General features: G+C 41.8%; 2 protein-coding genes and 1 long non-coding RNA gene across 3 annotated transcripts in view; 2 read left to right on the forward strand and 1 right to left on the reverse strand.

Moving 5' to 3' along the window:
• Positions 1-1,744, forward strand: part of LOC138963659 (multiple epidermal growth factor-like domains protein 10) — a 42,947-nt gene extending 41,203 nt beyond the window's left edge. Inside the window, exon 27 of the mRNA XM_070335506.1 lies at positions 1,728-1,744. Within this exon, the coding sequence (XP_070191607.1) occupies positions 1,728-1,744 (17 nt within the window). The remainder of the gene's footprint in view (positions 1-1,727) is intronic.
• A 5,875-nt stretch (positions 1,745-7,619) lies between these two features.
• On the forward strand, positions 7,620-9,910 carry LOC138964168 (uncharacterized). Its single transcript, XR_011455037.1, has 4 exons — positions 7,620-7,752; positions 8,179-8,272; positions 9,030-9,101; positions 9,702-9,910. It is a non-coding gene; the product is annotated as an uncharacterized lncRNA (long non-coding RNA).
• A 2,631-nt stretch (positions 9,911-12,541) lies between these two features.
• Positions 12,542-18,217, reverse strand: part of LOC138964165 (vesicular glutamate transporter 1-like) — a 48,919-nt gene continuing 43,243 nt past the window's right edge. The window contains exons 11-13 of the mRNA XM_070336055.1: positions 16,708-16,818; positions 15,016-15,131; positions 12,542-13,509 (exon numbers count right to left, since the gene is read on the reverse strand). Coding sequence (XP_070192156.1) covers positions 13,207-13,509; positions 15,016-15,131; positions 16,708-16,818 — 530 coding nt within the window. The 3' untranslated portion in view covers positions 12,542-13,206. The remainder of the gene's footprint in view (positions 13,510-15,015; positions 15,132-16,707; positions 16,819-18,217) is intronic.

Genomic DNA, 18,217 nt, shown 5'->3' on the forward strand with positions numbered 1-18,217 from the left:
TGTTATTCAGGTGAAACCAAGAGGTCTTTATTGTATTTATTTTTTTTGTCCAGTATTGCACGAGTGTTTTTGTGTGAATTCCTTTTTGGATCGTCTGATAGCGACACTATTTGTCGAATCATGAATATAGATCCTTGGGAATCAAGTGAGGATCGTCTGATAGCGACACTATTTGTCGAATCATGACTATGGATCCTTGGGAATCAAGTGAGGATCGTCTGATGGCGACACTATTTGTCGAATCATGACTATGAATCCTTGGGAATCAAGTGAGGATCGTCTGATGGCGACACTATTTGTCGAATCATGAATATGGATCCTTGGGAACCAAGTGAGGATCGTCTGATGGCGACACTATTTGTCGAATCATGACTATGGATCCTTGGGAATCAAGTGAGAATGGTGTTCGAAGAGGGGTGTGTTGGAAATACATGCAACAAGTCTTGCGGCACTTGCTATTGCCTACTAGGATTGAAACCGCCCTTGTGTATGAATATGTTTTCATTTTCATTTTGCATTTTTGTTCTTCGTTTTCAGAGTGTATCGGTGGCTTCTTTGGTATCAACTGTACAAAACGGTGCGGAGATGGGTGTGCGAACAGGCCATGTAACACCACTGATGGCACATGCTACTGTTTATCTGGATGGAAGCCTCCACTGTGTGATTCAGGTGAGACTAAGAGGTCTTTAATTGATTTAGGTTTGTGTCCAGTATTGCACAATTTAGTTATCTATCGTCTGATAGCTACAATATCTTTTAGATCGTGAAAATGGATCCTTGGGAATCAAGTGTACAATGGCGTGCGAAGAGGAGTGTGTTTGCCATACATGCAACACTACATGCGGCACTACATGCAACACTACATGCGGCACTACATGCAACACTACATGCGGCACTACATGCAACACTACATGCGGCACTACATGCAACACTACATGCGGCACTACATGCAACACTACATGCGGCACTACATGCAACACTACATGCGGCACTAGCGGAAGGCTTTCCTTAATTGAGCCCGAAGTTGACTTCGCAAAGAGTTGGCGAAGTCTTTTTCAGAATATTCCCTGCCAAAGCTTTGTGCAGCGAGCTTTGTGAATAAGAATTTGCCCAATTAATAGCAGGCTTTACAAGGATGGAAACCGTCCTTGTGTACATGGATGTTGTCTTGTGATAAGCATTTTTGTTTTCTGTTGGTTTTCAGAGTGTATTGGTCTGTTATTCCAAGATATTGTCTGTCATGTCTGGGCATTGGTTTATCGTGCTTTGACTCAAATGCATCTTCGAAAACGATGAATGGCCTCAATATTTGCAGATCATTGTTTTGGAAACAAGTGTTATTGATTTGGCTTGACAATAAAAGTGTTTTCTGTGAAAAGTATGATTTTACACCAGTAATATTAAAGGACCAATGCATTTGGAACAATATGAATATTCAATTTAAACATAAATGCCTATTTTTTAAAGATTTTATAAAACATAATATCTCATTTGTAAAGGATGTTATGAATGAAAATGGTATTATTATTTCTTTTGAAGATTTATGTCAAAAAGTGGGTTATAAACCATCCAGACAGTTTGAATACAATGCATTATGCACAGCACTTAAATCCAGACGTACAGACACATTACCATATCAATATTTTACATTGCAGGATTTCATTGTTAACGGTGGTAATATAACAGCAAAGTTTATTAGAAAATGTTTAGTTGATCTTGATGTCCAGATTCCGAGTGCCTGTGATTTTTGGAAACGAAAACATAATGTAGATTTGGATAAGAGAAACTGGTTACTGGCCGTTAACAGCACAAAAGAAGAAAGATTACGTCTGCTGCACTGGAAACTATTACATAGAATATATCCAACCAATATTTTATTAAACAAAATGGGATTACGAACATCGAATAAGTGTGAAGTTTATAATGAATTAGACACCCTTGAACATTTCTTTTTTAGTTGCCAAGAGGTGATGAAGGGTTGGAAAATATGTAAAGATTTTGTGTATAAGAAAATACATGTTGCCATCATTTTGAATGAAGAAAATGTATTTTTGGGTTATTTTAGGGAAAGTTTGAAAAGTGATTATATTTACTTTGTGAATTATTGTATTTTAATTACCAAAATGACCATTGGAAAATTTAGATATGGGAAAAAGTTGGATTTGGGTGTATTGTTGGAAACTGAGCTGAACATTAGGAATAAATTTATGTTATGATTACTTTTATGTATTTATTTATTTAAACATATTAGTTTACTGATAAGGTTTATTGATATAAAAATGTACACATTTGACAGAGAAAAGAAAAGACCTATGAAGAAGGTTTGCTCCAAGCCACCAAAAAAAAAAAAAAAAAAAAAAAAAAAAAAAAAAAAAAAATGATAAGGCAAAAAAATAATTGTAGTAGCAAACCTGCATGCAACTGAGGTTTAAAAATGAATGAAGAAAAAAAAAGAAAAAAAAAAAAAAAAAAAAAAAAGAGTGTATAGATGGCTACTTTGGTATCAACTGTACGAAGAAATGCGGAGGTGGGTGTGACAATGGGACATGTAACACTACTGACGGCACATGCCACTGTTTAGCTGGATGGAAGCCTCCATTGTGTTATTCAGGTAAGACACGCATTGTCGCTCAGAAATCTGAAGTCAGTTATCTGAAACATAATAAACAAGTCGCGTGAAGCGATATAAAAACATTTAGTCAAGGTGTCGGCATCAAAGTAACAGATTAACACACAAAAAACAGTCATCGCCGAGACCAAATCAAGATAGTCTCGACTAACCACACCGAAAAACCGAGACGGGTCACGCTCGTCTCCGCGTAGCGCGCGAACGCAGTACTTACTTAAACCAATTTTCTGTAATTCTGAGCACATTTTTATAGTAAACATGACATATGTATTTATGACAATACCAACAACCATGCAACACAAATATCCCCCCTCATACTAAGGGGGATAATCAATAAAAACACAAGGCTTATGATCAGTCAAGTTTATTTTTACTTGACTGATAAAAAGATTCTTTCTTTCTTTATTTGGTGTTTAACGTCGTTTTCAACCGTTCAAGGTTATATCGCGACGGGGAAAGGGGGGAGGAGGGGATGGGATAGAGCCACTTGTTAATTGTTTCTTGTTCACAAAAGCACTAATCACAAAATTGCTCCAGGGGCTTGCAACGTAGTACAATATATGACCTTACTGGGAGAATGCAAGTTTCCAGTACAAAGGACTTAACATTTCTTACATACTGCTTGACTAAAATCTTTACAAACATTGACTATATTCTATACAAGAAACACTTAACAAGGGTAAAAGGAGAAACAGAATCCGTTAGTCGCCTCTTACGACATGCTGGGGAGCATCGGGTAAATTCTTCCCCCTAACCCGTGGGGGGTTGATAAAAAGATATATAGGTAAAAGTTTGGCATGATATGGGCACGGATTGGCGGAAGATAAGCATGGTTAAGGGGGTAACTGCTTTATCAGGAAATTCAACCCCTCCTTAAGGGGGGGGGGGGGGTAACTGCTTAATCATGAAATTGAATCCCTCCCAAAGCTGGCCCATGTTAGCTGGCAACAACGGGTCTGAGATCCACTGCAAACCTTCATTTACCCCTGAGTAAGCATGGTCGGGGTGTGAAACCATTACCATGTGCTTACTTTACGGCACCCATGCTGCTGTTTTGCGGGGCTTTGCTACCAGCCCCAGGCTTCAGATCTTCTGGAGGGAGCAGGATCCAGAACCAGCCACGGGGTAGACAACCCCCCGTGGTTACGCTAGCCACATCCCCTGGTTCGCTTGGGCTCACATTGTGGACCCTGCCTAAGTCAGGTAAAATTCACCAAAATACAACAGAATGCAGTGTCCCCCTTTCCCATGCTTATCTCCCGCCACATACAGCTATGCAATAGATGTTCCGCCAATCCTTATTCTAGGGGCGTTTTAGTTAAACATAATTTTAGCAATTTAATCTCCGAAGTTTGATTTAAAGAGTTTGTTTCCCCTTTGGTTGTGGTGGACGCAATCCGGGAGGAGGCAGAGTCAATCCTCCAGATGTTAAGATGGTAGACACTTCTGCCATTCTCGTTTTGAATTCGGCACTTTGCCCTTTGATTCAGCCTGCGCCTTGAGTTCTCGATCTGTTCCTTCCTGTCGCGTCCTGTCCAGGTGCTGCCGCAGCCTGACGACAAGATTGGACCTCGAGATCATGATTCCTGGAACTCACATGAGAGAGTGGATTTAAAACATCTTTTAACACGCCTGAAATATGCACTTAACTACCTCGCTACTGCTGAATGTGTATACTGTCCGCCTTGGGGGTGAAAACCATCCCATGGCGAGGCACACACCCAGCCATCAAGACAACTCTCTAGCATTATAGCCGGATTAAGATTAATGTTTTATTCAGCCGAATTTAGATTAATTTTCAAGCAAACCGTTTGAGAATTAAGCGCTTGCTTAAGCTTTCCTCAAACGGACCATTTGCAGTGGTTGTCTTGCTTGTCATAAAATCATTTATGGCTAAAGCCGAAATGTATATGTTTTTGAAATCAGGAGAAATTGGGGAATACGATGCCATAATTTGTGAATCTGTTAGTGAAAATTCGATTTTAATGACAACTTTAATGAGCAAACTAATTAACTCATTTTTACGTTGCGGAGCTGAAATTCAATCCCGTAGTCCGGACTTTGTCGAAGATTGCTTGACCAAAATTTAAATCAATTTGATTGAAAAATGAGGGCGTGACAGTGCGGCCTCAATTTTCACAAAAAGTCGGATATGACGTCATCAAAGACATTTATCGGAAAAATTAAAACTGTTCGGGGATATCATAGTACCCAGGAACTCTCATGTGAACTTTCATGAAGATCGGTCAAATGGTTTTCTCTGAATCGCTCTACACACACACACACACACACGCACACACACATACACCACGACCCTCGTCTTTCTTTCTTTCTTTATTTGGTGTTTAACGTCGTTTTCAACCACGAAGGTTACCCTCGTCTTAATTCCCCGTCTATGTTAAAACATTAAGTCAAAACTTGACTAAATGTAATAAAACGAAGAATCTATGTCTCATGACAACACTATTTTTCAGAGTGTGAAGCAAGATCGTTTGGCGCCAACTGTACAACGGCGTGTGGAGAGGGGTGTACAGGAGGTGTATGTAACGCCACGGATGGCACCTGCGTTTGCTTACTGGGATGGAAACCAACCTTGTGCAGCACACTGATAGATGGCAATCAATCAATCAATATGAGGCTTATATCGCGCGTATTCCGTGGGTACAGTTCTAAGCGCAGGGATTTATTTTTTTATTTTTAATTTTTATTTTATGCAATTTATATCGCGCACATATTCAAGGCGCAGGGATTTATTTATGCCGTGTGAGATGAAATTTTTTTTACACAATACATCACGCATTCACATCGGCCAGCAGATCGCAGCCATTTCGGCGCATATCCTACTTTTCACGGCCTATTATTCCAAACCACACGGGTATTTTGGTGGACATTTTTATCTATGCCTATACAATTTTGCCAGGAAAGACCCTTTTGTCAATCGTGGGATCTTTAACGTGCAAACCCCAATGTAGTGTACACGAAGGGACCTCGATTTTTCGTCCCATCCGAAAGACTAGCAACAGTACAGGTAACGAAACATTACTTCCTATGTTCGTGCTTATTTCTCGATTATACACTAGTAGACCTGACAGAAGTGAAGCACATTCTTTTATGCATGAAACATGTTTTGTGCGTTAATACGGAAGTCCAGCTTATCGCATGCGCAGTTAGCTGCTTAGGCTTAGTTTACCAAACACTATTGGAGAAACATGCAAAGGAAATACGATAAGCCCTCAGTGGTATTTCTTAACAGTACACAATTAAAATGAATAGGATATCTTGAGATGTTGAGATGACCCCCCCCCCCAAAAAAAAAACAAAAAAAAAACCCAACAACAAAAACACCCAACCTACCCCAACCAAAACAAAACACAAATAAAACACACCAAAAAACAAATAAACACTGTGTGGTCGTTTAGAAAGCATAATTGTATATGTGTTTCCAGATTGTCGGGATGGCTTGTTTGGTGTCAACTGCACAGAGAAATGCGGAGGTGGATGTGAGAATGGTACATGTAACACCACAGATGGCACGTGTCGCTGTCTGCCTGGATGGAAGCCATCATTGTGTGATTCAGGTGAGACTAAAACGGTCTTTATCTGTTTTACTTTTTTGGCCAGTATTGCACGAGTGTATATGTATGAATTCAGTTATCGATGGTCTGATAGCGATAATATTTTTAAGACTGTGAAAATGGATCCTTGTGAAACAAGTGCACAATGTTGGCGAGGAGTGTGTGGACAATACATGCAACACAACAGGCGGCACTTGCGCTTGCGTAAAGCTTTCCTTAATTGAGCCCGAAGTTGACTTCGAAAATTAAGTGGCAAAACTTCGTACAGCGAGCTTCGTGAAGCAGACTTCGCGAATTGGCCCAGTTAATAGCAGGCTTTACAAGGATGGAAACCGCCCTTGTGTATGAATATTGTCCTTTATTTGGCATTTGTTGTTGTTTTTCGTTTTCAGAGTGTATAGGTGGCTACTTTGGTATCAACTGTACGAAGAGTTGCGGAGGTGGGTGTGACAATGGGACATGTAGAACAGCTGACGGTTCTTGCCACTGTTTACCTGGATGGAAACCACCTTTGTGCGGTTCAGGTAAAACTAATTTTTGTTTCTACATTTTCAAAAGGAATACCACCTTCTTTTTAAGAATTTAGTTTATTGACAAATCAGTTTGAGTTTTAGGATGAAGTAATAATAAACTGAGTAATCCGTAAGTCATTATAATCAGCAGCGTTCGCCTATATTGAAAAAGAGAGAGAGAGAGAGAGAGAGAGAGAGAGAGAGAGAGAGAGAGAGAGAGAGAGAGAGAGAGAGAGAGAGAGAGAGAGACTGACTGACTATTAGGGTTTAACGTCCTCTTAGACCAACTGGTCTATATTGGGACAGGTATTGGTAATACGCTGAAGATATGGTGTGATACTTTGATTCGAACAAGCCTGCTGTGGCTATCTTCTTCGACACACCAGCATTGGGTTTGTCTCGTCAAAGTATCGAAATGCGATCATGATAATCAGAGACGAGAGATGGTGCATGCGTGTCTTCGTGTTTTCCAAGCCCTGAGACTTTCGCTGTGAACGTGGGATCTTTTTCGTGCGCATGTGTGCACACGGGGGTGTTCGGACACCGAAGAGAGTCTGCACAAAGTTGACTCCGAGAAATAAATCTCTCGCCGAACGTGGGGATCGAACCCACGCTGATAGCGACCAATTGGCTACAAAGCCAGCGCGCTACCAACTGAGCTACGTCCCCGCCCAAGAGAGAGAGAGAGAGAGAGAGAGAGAGAGAGAGAGAGAGAGAGAGAGTGAGAGAGAGATAGACTGAGAGAGAGAGAGAGAGAGATAGATAGAGAGAGAGAGAGAGCGAGAGAGAGAGAGAGAGAGAGAGAGAGAGAGAGAGAGATGGCATGAGTGCATGAGAATCTGCCATTGTCTTAGTAGTAAATGGATATTATATGCATATTTATTTTTAATCTTTTTTTCACCAGAGTGTGAAAGTGGCTCATATGGAGCTAGCTGCACAAAGATTTGTGGAGTTGGTTGCCAAGGAAGTACATGTCTTCACACTGTCGGTACATGCGTTTGTGTACCAGACTGGATTCCACCTCTGTGTGCCTCAAGTAAGCGTTGTCGCCTTCTTATCATTACAATGATATTGAAGACTTAATTATCAGTCACCCTTTTTCATAGGAGCGTACGGGCACAAAGCACACATTCACGCACACACACACACACACGCGCGCGCGTGCGTGCGCTGGTTTGCTTGATTCGTTATTAAATTTATTTCTGGAAGACAGAGATTATCAAAATCATGTTGGAATCAGAACTTATTTTTCCCGTGCGTTGATCGGTTTTGTGCTCAATATAACTCATAGATTATCTTCATAGAGTCTAAAACAGAAAAATACATATCCTGAACAATGACAGACCAGTCTCTTGAATGTTGTAGACCTGTCATGCCATGAGTAATGTAGAATTGATTTATATTATGTTGTACTGCTTACACAACTAACATAGTTGTTTTGTCTGTGTTTTTATTTACTCAGAACTGAATGCTGATGGGTCCAAAACGACCATAATTGTAGTCGTCATTTTCTTCGTTGGTTTTGCTGCTGGCATATCCATAGCGTCATATTTCTGGTAAGAGCCCCCCTCCCCAACAACAACAGCAACTGCTGCTGTTATTACTTCTGTTGCTACTAGGCTTACTATTACTACTACTACTGCGAAGACGACGACGACGACGACAACAGCTAAATCTGAGTCGACGTTCACCCTACTTGCCATTAATTTGGCAGTCTCCCGATGTGAGGTTTTTCATCACACAAGATGCGTCTCAAAATGTTCACTCTTCTTGTATGACGTCACTTCCACGGTGCTATTTTCAGAGCCATCATTTTAACATTTGAGTTTCTGGGAAGAAGGATAAAGAGATGGTAAAAGTACACTCATCATTGGTGCTGGCGATTGCACGTGTGGTAAAAACTACACAGCCAATTAGAGTTAAATGTTTATGTTATTAATACGATAGATTTGCATATACACAGAATTTTCGTTGGAAGAACAACCACTTCGATTTTAAAGAACTGTCCTACCCCTGCAATATTCGTAGGATGACCATATAATGAAAAATGGAAATAGAGAATACTACATGGCTTGCTGTGTCGTACAAGATTTGTGTTCGAGTTGCTTTTTTAAATATTGAAATGCGAGCGAAAGCGAGCTTTTCAATATTTGAAAAAGCAACGAATGTAAATTTATTATTATTTGCACGTTGTATCTTCATTATAGAAGTATTGGCAAAGACGGAAAGAACAGTTAACTCCATACAGTCAGCATCGTATTAAGCATTTTTGATCATATAAATGTTTTCTTTTCTTTTCCCTTACTTTGATAGGTTGTGGAACAAGCCGAAAAGCCGGACCAAGACTTCAAGTAGTTCTGCTCAAATCAAGTAAAAGCAGCGCTGGTATGCATTTGTTAGTACGGTTTTAGCGTAGATAAGTGTGAACTGGGTATTTGATCCTTCACTCTCCGGTATAATATGTGTGTACATGCACACACACAGACAGCAATCCTGTAGACGGAAAGACGGACGCACACGTGAACGCATGCAAATACGATCGCACGCTCGCTCAAACGTAGGGCTTACGCACACACAACATGCAAGTGTTTTTGTGTAATATTTTTGGTTGTCTTTGTATTTGTTTTTTGGTCTGTTTCTCTCTCTTTCTGTCTCTATCTCTCTCTTTCTGAGTCTGTCTCTCTCTTTCTGAATATGTCTCTCTCTCTCTATCATAGTAATGAAGCAATTAAAACATATGTAGCCTACAGCGAACACATTTGTGTAAGTCATGCTCGTATAGTATCAAAAGGGACAAATCATTGTCATTATCTCTGTCTGTCTGTCTCTCTGTTCTCCTCCCTCTCTGTCTCTCATCCTGTCCCTTTCACTCTGTTTTTCGCTCTCTTCATTTCTTACTTTTGAAGTATTTTGTTGGGATAAAACTCTTCTTACTATAGGTATACATGTATTAATTATTGATCCATCTCTTCACAACTGTTTCAGAGTTGTAACATCGGGCGAAGCAAGACGGACTTATCTTGGCTTTTGAGGCAAAGCAACTGAATCTGAAAACCCATATTGGATGAAGAGATAAGAGTTGTTGTTAACCCGTGATTTGTAAAAATGTAAAACTATTTTACAAATCACGTCGAACCTAAAACCGCGATTTGTAAAAATATAAAAATGTAAAAATATCGCATTCCACAAAGTAATGCATGCCTTTTATTATTATTAATTTTTCTTGTTTAGAGCCTCTACGCTGAGTGGTGGGGGTGGTTTTAGATCCACATCCCAATATGGTGCAATCCCATTTTGCTGCCGTCCCATTTTTTGCCCCATCCCATTTCCGCGACATTTCACAAGCCAAGCGTCATTTTACTAACATGTCATAACAATAGCGCGACATCCCATTTTGACACCATATCCCATTTGGCCGCCATGCCGTTTCACCGCCATGCCGTTTCACCGCCATGCCGTTTCGCCCCCATCCCATTGTCGCGACATTTCACAAGCCAAGCGTCATTTTACTACCGTGTCATAACAATAGCGCGACATCCCATTTTGACACCATCCCATTGGCCGCCATCCCATTTTTGATTTATTCTTCTTGCCAAGCCTCACTATACTACTATACTGCGTTATTCAACTAGGAAGACATTCCGTTTACGCGAAATCCCATGTTTGCCACAATCCAAAATGTCGCGAAATAGGGATGGCGGCGAAATGAGATGACGGCAAAACGGCATGGCGACAAAATGGAATGTGGCGCTAGTGGTATGACACGGTGGTAAAATGACACTTGGCCTGTGAAATGTCGCAAAAATGGGATGGGGGCGAAATGGGCTAACGGCGAAACGGGATTGCGCCAAAATGGGATGTGGAGCTAATGGTACATGACATGGTGGTAAAATGACACTTGGCCTGAGAAATGTCGCGAAAATGGGATGGGGGCGAAATGGGCTAACGGCGAAACGGGATTGCGCCAAAATGGGATGTGGAGCTAATGGTACATGATATGGTGGTAAACTGACACTTGGCCTGTGAAATGTCGCGAAATGGGATGGGGGTGAAATGGGATAACGGCGAAACGGGACTAATAGATCCCTTGACTTTGGGGTAGTGCGACTTTGTCACTGCTAGCTTTCCACTGGGAGGAAGCGACCGGAATTTCCCAACGATGGGACATCCTAGAAATGAAAAAAAAAAATCTTAAAAATCTTAAAAATTAACAGTCGCGCTACCCCAAAAGTCAAGGGATTTCGTTTTTGTCCCTTGACTTTGGAGATGACAAGAAAATATCGGGCGCAAAAACGTGATTTGTAAAAAATTTTACGCCTCGCGATTTGTAAAAATGTTTTTACAAATCGCGGGGCGCGCCCCGTGATTTGTAATTTTTTAAAAATTTTTACAAATCACGGGTTAACAGTTGTCCAGCGTCATATCTGCGAAGTGTTTATTCGCATTGTGGGTTTCCTCCCTGTAAAGCAAGTTTGCAGCCAAACTCACAAACAAAAAAACTTTACAAAGGCCAACTTGATTGGGTGTGTGCGTGTAGGTTGATAAATATAAAATCATCTGTATGGTTTTTTTTAAAAATTTTAGTTTTACAAGATTTGCTATTAGCCTAAGCGAAGCTGTCGTGACTGAGATGTCTCCATTTGATAAAGTTGCGTCTTGTGGATGGTGCATAATTATTAGTATACCGGTGTGTGTGTGTGTGCGTGCGCGCGTGTGTGTGTGTGTGTGTGTGATTGATAGCAGGTGTGTATGTGTGACAGTGTGTCCGAATGTCTGTGGGTGTATTTGTGTGTGTGTGCATGTATGTGGGATAGAAAAAGAGAGAACGAACGAACGAACGAACGAACGAACTTTATTACTCAAGGATGGAGATTTTAGGCTCACGCCTAGTCTTACAATCTGTCCCTGCTAAACTAAGACATAACAATAAAGACAATAAAAGGACAATTGTCAATCGCAATCATACAGTATTACTAATTACAACATTACCTATACGAATACATAATGCATGATAGAACATTGAAATGTACATGTATGTCAATATAATACAAAGGAAAAGAAAGTCGACTCGCACACACACGCGCGCCGCATGCCTGCAATCACGTTCGAGAGAGAGAGAGAGAGAGAGAGAGAGAGAGAGAGAGAGAGAGAGAGAGAGAGAGAGAGAGAGAGAGAGAGAGAGAGAGAGAGAGAGAGAGAGATGATGATGATGATGATGGAACTTTATTTTTCAAGGATAGAGGTTTAAGGCGACGCCTTTTCTTACAACCGGTCCTTACTTCTAATACAAATATCTAATAAATGATAAACAAGTAAAGCAACATGACAAATAAACAAAGTAAACGAACGAACCAGCAAACAATCGACAAGTAAGCAAACAAACATAAACAATAAAATGGCAAAGTAAGCAACATACAAATCGAAAGCGAAACATGCAACATGTTAACACATGTAAAGTGATCGACGGTAAAATTCACACGATACCAACGTTTACACTAATGCTAATAATGATTATATGGTGTAAATGATAATGATGATGATGATGATGATGATGATGATCAGGGGCGGATCTGGGTTTTGAAAGGGGGGGGGGGGGGTGCAAAGTTCTTTTTTTTTTGTGTGTATCTTATCAGCGAAGGCGCGAAGCGCCGAACCGATGGCGCGAAGCGCCGAGCATGCTAGGGGGGTCCGGAATTTTTTTTTTAAAAAGGAAGCAAAATTGTGCAATCTGGTGCAATCTGAGCGTGTAAAGTGCTATTTTCAGGTGATACATTTTTCTTCTTTTTTTTTTCTTCTTTTTTTTTTTTTTGTCCCGCTGGGGGGGGGGGGGGGGGTGCAATTGCACCCATTGCACCCCCCCAGATCCGCCCCTGATGATGATGATGATGATGATGATGATGAAGTGATGATGGAAAATCGCAACATAAATTCCACATAATACATATAATAAAGAACATATTTGTGTAATTCATAAAGAGAGAGAGAGAGAGAGAGAGAGAGAGAGAGAGAGAGAGAGAGAGAGAGAGAGAGAGAGAGAGAGAGAGAGAGAGAGAGAGAATCTGATGCCAAATCAGAGTTGCCGACGATAGTGCCAGTACTCGATTGTAAGTATTACTGTAAATTGTATAACACAGTTGTTGCTTTCCGAAGATTTGAAGACTAGCCAAACACGAAATTTTTTATAAATATTGTAAACATTGTTGCACTCAAGTAAAGTGGTTTGATTTATGTAAACTGCAACCCTGTGTAATGTGTGTGTGTGTGTGTGTGTACGTGTGTACGTACGTACGTACGTACGTGCCGCGTGTGTGGGTGCGTGCGTGCGTGGGTGTTCTTAGCCCTTTTATCCTTAACAAAATCCTACTTATTGTTTTCATTTTTGGACACACACACACACACACACACAGATATAAATACACAATACCAACAGAAAACGCAACGCACATTTAGTTATCAAAACAAACAAAACTACGAAAGAATTTTCTCATAATTATGTAACTCTGTCAATAGTTTTGTAATCACGCTTCAGTCCGAACTCTAGATCGTTGTGTGAAGCTTCTGAACTCTCCGTGAGCGGGGCTGTTTCGTAATTGTCGATATTTTCTTCGGAGTCTGATTGGCCCACAGCGCTGTTGTTGGTGTTGCCTGCCTTTCTGGGCTGATTCGCTGTACTTGACGTCTTTCCCTTGGCCCAGGGCTGCAGTCGGGCATCCACCATGAAGAAAAAGAGAACTGCACTGGCCAAATGGAAGATTCCAGCAACTAGAAAGACTATCTGCCATGCCCAAAGTGTCTGACGGAAGAAGAAAAAGCAAAACAGTTGATGAACCTTTTTTACTTGTACTCTTTTTGGTCGTCAAGCAATGCGTGATACGCACAAACCTATCTGTAAGTTAATGCTTATTGTTGGGAGTGCGAACACATCCAAAGAGCACATCTCTCTCTCACTCTCTCAGCTCTCTCTTTTGTTTTCATGCCTCCCAAATTATTTCCTTTGTTTACTCCATGTGCTGATTGGCAGAATGTCTATTTCACCTAGGTTCGTGGTCTGTTTTATTTATTATTTATTGAGAACCTATTATTCAGTGGCTCAATCATCTGACAAAAGTAACTACTCAGCGAAGCAAGAAAGCGCGCTCATGCTCGTGTAAACAACTAGGCTCACCAGTGGCTTTTACAAAAGTAATTCATTAAACAAACAACAAGAAGGGCAAAGCCCATACGACTCACATGCTTGACCTTGACATGACCTTGACCTTCAGGGTCAAGGTCAAATAACTAAACCTAGCAATGACATTATACACTAAGAACTGCTTTACACATTTTTCCTACCAAAATACATGTGACCTTGACCCAAGGTCAAGGTCATCCAAGGTCATGCAACACAAAGCTGTTAATTCAAGACATAGGAAGTACAATGGTGTTTATTGGCTCTTTCTACCATGAGATATGGTCACTTTTAGTGGTTCACTACCTTATTTTGGTCACATTTCATAAGGGTCAAAGTGACCTTGACCTTGATCATATGTGACCAAATGTGTCTCATGATGAAAGCATAACATGTGCCCCACATAATTTTTAAGTTTGAAACAGTTATCTTCCATAGTTCAGGGTCAAGGTCACTTCAAAATATGTATACAATCCAACTTTGAAGAGCTCCTGTGACCTTGACCTTGAAGCAAGGTAAACCAAACTGGTATCAAAAGATGGGGCTTACTTTGCCCTATATATCATATATAGGTGAGGTATTGAATCTCAAAAACTTCAGAGAAAATGGGAAAAATGTGAAAAATAGCTCTTTTTTAGGCAACATTTATGGCCCCTGCGACCTTGACCTTGAAGCAAGGTCAAGATGCTATGTATGTTTTTTGGGGCCTTGTCATCATACACCATCTTGCCAAATTTGGTACTGATAGACTGAATAGTGTCCAAGAAATATCCAACGTTAAAGTTTTCCGGACGGACGTCCGGACGGACGGACGGACGTCCGGACGGACGGACGGACGGACGACTCGGGTGAGTACATAGACTCACTTTTGCTTCGCATGTGAGTCAAAAAAATACTGTAATATGTACAGACAGCACCCAAGCTGTTCATTTTTGGTAAGTGTCCAAGAGGAGGGATGGTCTTATCCCTTGTAAAAGTCGGGCCAGATCTGAGACGGTGAGTCGAACAGTTTACACGAGAAGAAGTGTGCCTTTAACAATGAATAAAACGTGTGCAACCGTTCATACCAAACTTGGTACCGGGAAGAGTTAAAAGAGGAAGAGAATCTCATCTGTGAGAAGAGAACCTGACCTGTACGACTGCAGCCAGGCCAGTGATGAGCACGGCCCCGAGTGTTCCAGTCATGGTCAGACCAGAGATGACGCTCGTGTACTGTGGAGCCATGTCGGACGGTAGAGGCGCATATGCTGTAGGACATTTCATCTTAAGTTACATTTTCAGGGTTCCTGCAGGGCAGAGCTGATACAATTCAATGAGTTTTCAAGGACATTTCCAGGACCAAAAAATGCTTTTCAAGGACATGATTTTCCCCAAATTAATGCAAAGCACCAAGCTTACCTTCAGTTTTTTAAGTCTGCAAACTATTAGTCATTCCGTAGTTGTTTCCCTTGCCAACTTCCGGGAAGGGAAGCAACTACGGGTGACTAGTAATAGTTAGTTCGTCTGCTTTCGTTTTCACTCGATCTTTTATTCTCCCAAAATGTGTGTAGCCTACTGTATTTGACAAAAAAAAAGGGGGTTGCATTTTTTTTAAACAAGACAAGCTGCTGACAAAATGTATAGGCAACAATTTGGAAAAATCAAGTACTTTTCAATGACTATTTCACAAAACTCTATTTTCAAGCACTTTTCAAGGCCTGGAAAAGGTTTTCCAATTTTCAAGGAGTTTTCCAGGGTTCAAGGACTCTGTACGAACCCTACATTTTTCTGTAATTTTGTTAAAGCTACATCTTCGGTTTATAAAATGATTTCTCAGTACAAAATAACAACAGAGAGAGAGAGAGAGAGAGAGAGAGAGAGAGAGAGAGAGAGAGAGAGAGAGAGAGAGAGAGAGAGAGAGAGAGAGAGAGAGAGGAGGAGGAAGGGTGGAGAAGAGAGCCCCAGTGTTCTCGCCATGACCAAGACAGATACGATGCAGAAGTACTGCACAGTCACGTACGCTGTTGAGAGTTGAGATAACATATCGCTGAAAGCATTTGACATCAGGGCCGGACCAAGTTCGTTTGAGGGGGGGGGGGGGGGGTTCCAACTGAAGGCAGGGGTCCAAAGTCCACATTTTTTTTTCTCTGAGAGGTACATTGGATGGCCAGGGGGGGGGGGGGGGGTCCGGAACCCCAGGAACCCCCCCCCCCCCCAGATCCGGCCCTGGACATTATGCATTTTTTTAACCTTTGAAACTATGGCGAGCTGCAGTCAAGACCATCGAAACTTACTAAAAAATAAATTCACGCCGCATTTCGTTTGATGGAGAAAAATGGCTAAAAGTTAGCGAGATATCTTGCAACTGAACAGCACCAAAGACGTATAGCACCTTCGTTGGACACATTTAATCATGTTTTTTGCAACAACTTTAAGCCGTGTGTGTATCAAGAGGCGGCGGCAGTGTTCCAGTTCTCTTGGCTCTTTTGACCCCAGGATAGTTACGAAATGAAATTCCGCTGAGAAGTTTAAACAACGGACCTGGGGTCAATGCATTCGATTTACTGAAACACTACTGACAACTCTCAATTAAGACTATTGAGAGTTCGCTTTAGATCTTAAGCTTCGTCACTAACCCAAAGTACCTATAGCCCCAACCTGAACCCTAACTCCGCTCGGCGCTGGGTGGTTCCGAAAATGATCTCTTGTCAGCCACAGAAAAAGTACCGACCAACTTTTAGCATTGCACAACACAGCGATCGCGACCATACAAAAATGTACGCCTCCTATACATGTTATCCTACAAACGCTTGTGGTTTGGAAGAAAATGCTTTTGGTGTATACCTGACACTGCCATGCCTCCAATCGCTATTCCGCAGCAAATGATGCCGAAGGCGACCCTCCAGTCGCTGACGAAGAAGAGAGCAGCCAAGCAGACCCCTTCTACTGCGTAGGCTATTAGGAGCGAACAGAGAGAGAGAATAAAAGTTCGACTTTAAACAGATTAAGATAATACGCGTGCTCACACAATTACGCATGAATGCACGTATATGCTCATACACGTTATCAACATTAACACACGCGCATACTTCTCCAACAGGCTCGATGTTTTCTAGTGTAGTCAGGTGGGTGTTTTGTTATAATCCAGTGTCAAGCCTTCTACTTGCACTTTGGACAATCTCTGACGTATAGTTTCCATATTTGCTCAATTCGGCCACATCGCCTATGCCTCTGTATAATGCTAGACAGTATAACACTGATGATAACAACGACTCTCTGGCCATGGATTACTCAGCGAAACACAAACAAGCAGGACAATAATAAAATAAGACCAAAAAAACCCAAGAAAGGTAGGTTGTTGGAACGTTAGACTTTGTTATTGACAAAACAATACATTCACAGATATTTCGACCCAACGGTCTTTTAAGTGAACAGACAAACAAATATTCACACACAATGTATACTGTTCAAAAAATGAAACGCATAGTTGCTACTTGCCAAATTTGTTTTATTTTTCGAAAAAATTAATAGAAAATCCAATATTTAGATTATTTGTTTGAAATTTGGTATGGACACAGTTGAATGCACACACAGTTCATTTGCATCTTCAAATCAATCAGTCAATCAATACGATTGGGTGCCGAGGCTGTCAAGTCAGTAGGGGGTGTGACTGCCTTGAGCAGCAACAACTGCCCGGCACCTTCTGGGCATGGAATGGATCAGATGCCGGATATCTTGCTGTGGGATGGTGTCCCACTCCTCCTGAAGTGCCTGCAATAGATCGCGGTGATTTGCCGGCGCTTCTTCTCGCCTGCGCACACGTCTGTCCAATTCATCCCAGAGGTGTTCTATCGGGTTCATGTCTGGCGACATGGATGGCCAGGGAAGCACCTGGACATGGTGGTCGGTGAGGAACTGGGTGGTGAGTCGTGCTGTGTGCGGGCGAGCGTTGTCCTGCTGGAATATGGCATCCTGGTCAGCCAGAAGAGGAAGGGCGTGTGGGCGCAGAATTTCCTCCACGTATCGCTGGGCAGTTATGCGCCCTTGGACGTGCACCAGGGTGCTCCTTCCAGCGGTATTGATCGCCCCCCACACCATGACGCCTCCACCACCATGAACGGGTGCCTCATCCACACAGTTGGGCGCGTAACGTTCGTTTACTCTCCGGTAGACCCTCCTCCGACCATCATGTCGCTGGAGCAGGAAGTAGGACTCGTCGCTGAACCACACGTGTCTCCAGTGATTCCGGACGGTCCAGCGAAGGTGCTGGTTGCCCCACTGCACTCGGTTCTGGCGATGGCGGCGGGTGAGGACAGCTCCTCTGTGAGGTCTGCGAGCTCTCAAACCAGCTTCA

This window comes from Littorina saxatilis, linkage group LG4, assembly GCF_037325665.1.
Source record: "Littorina saxatilis isolate snail1 linkage group LG4, US_GU_Lsax_2.0, whole genome shotgun sequence".
NCBI classification, from domain to species: Eukaryota; Metazoa; Mollusca; class Gastropoda; order Littorinimorpha; family Littorinidae; genus Littorina; species Littorina saxatilis.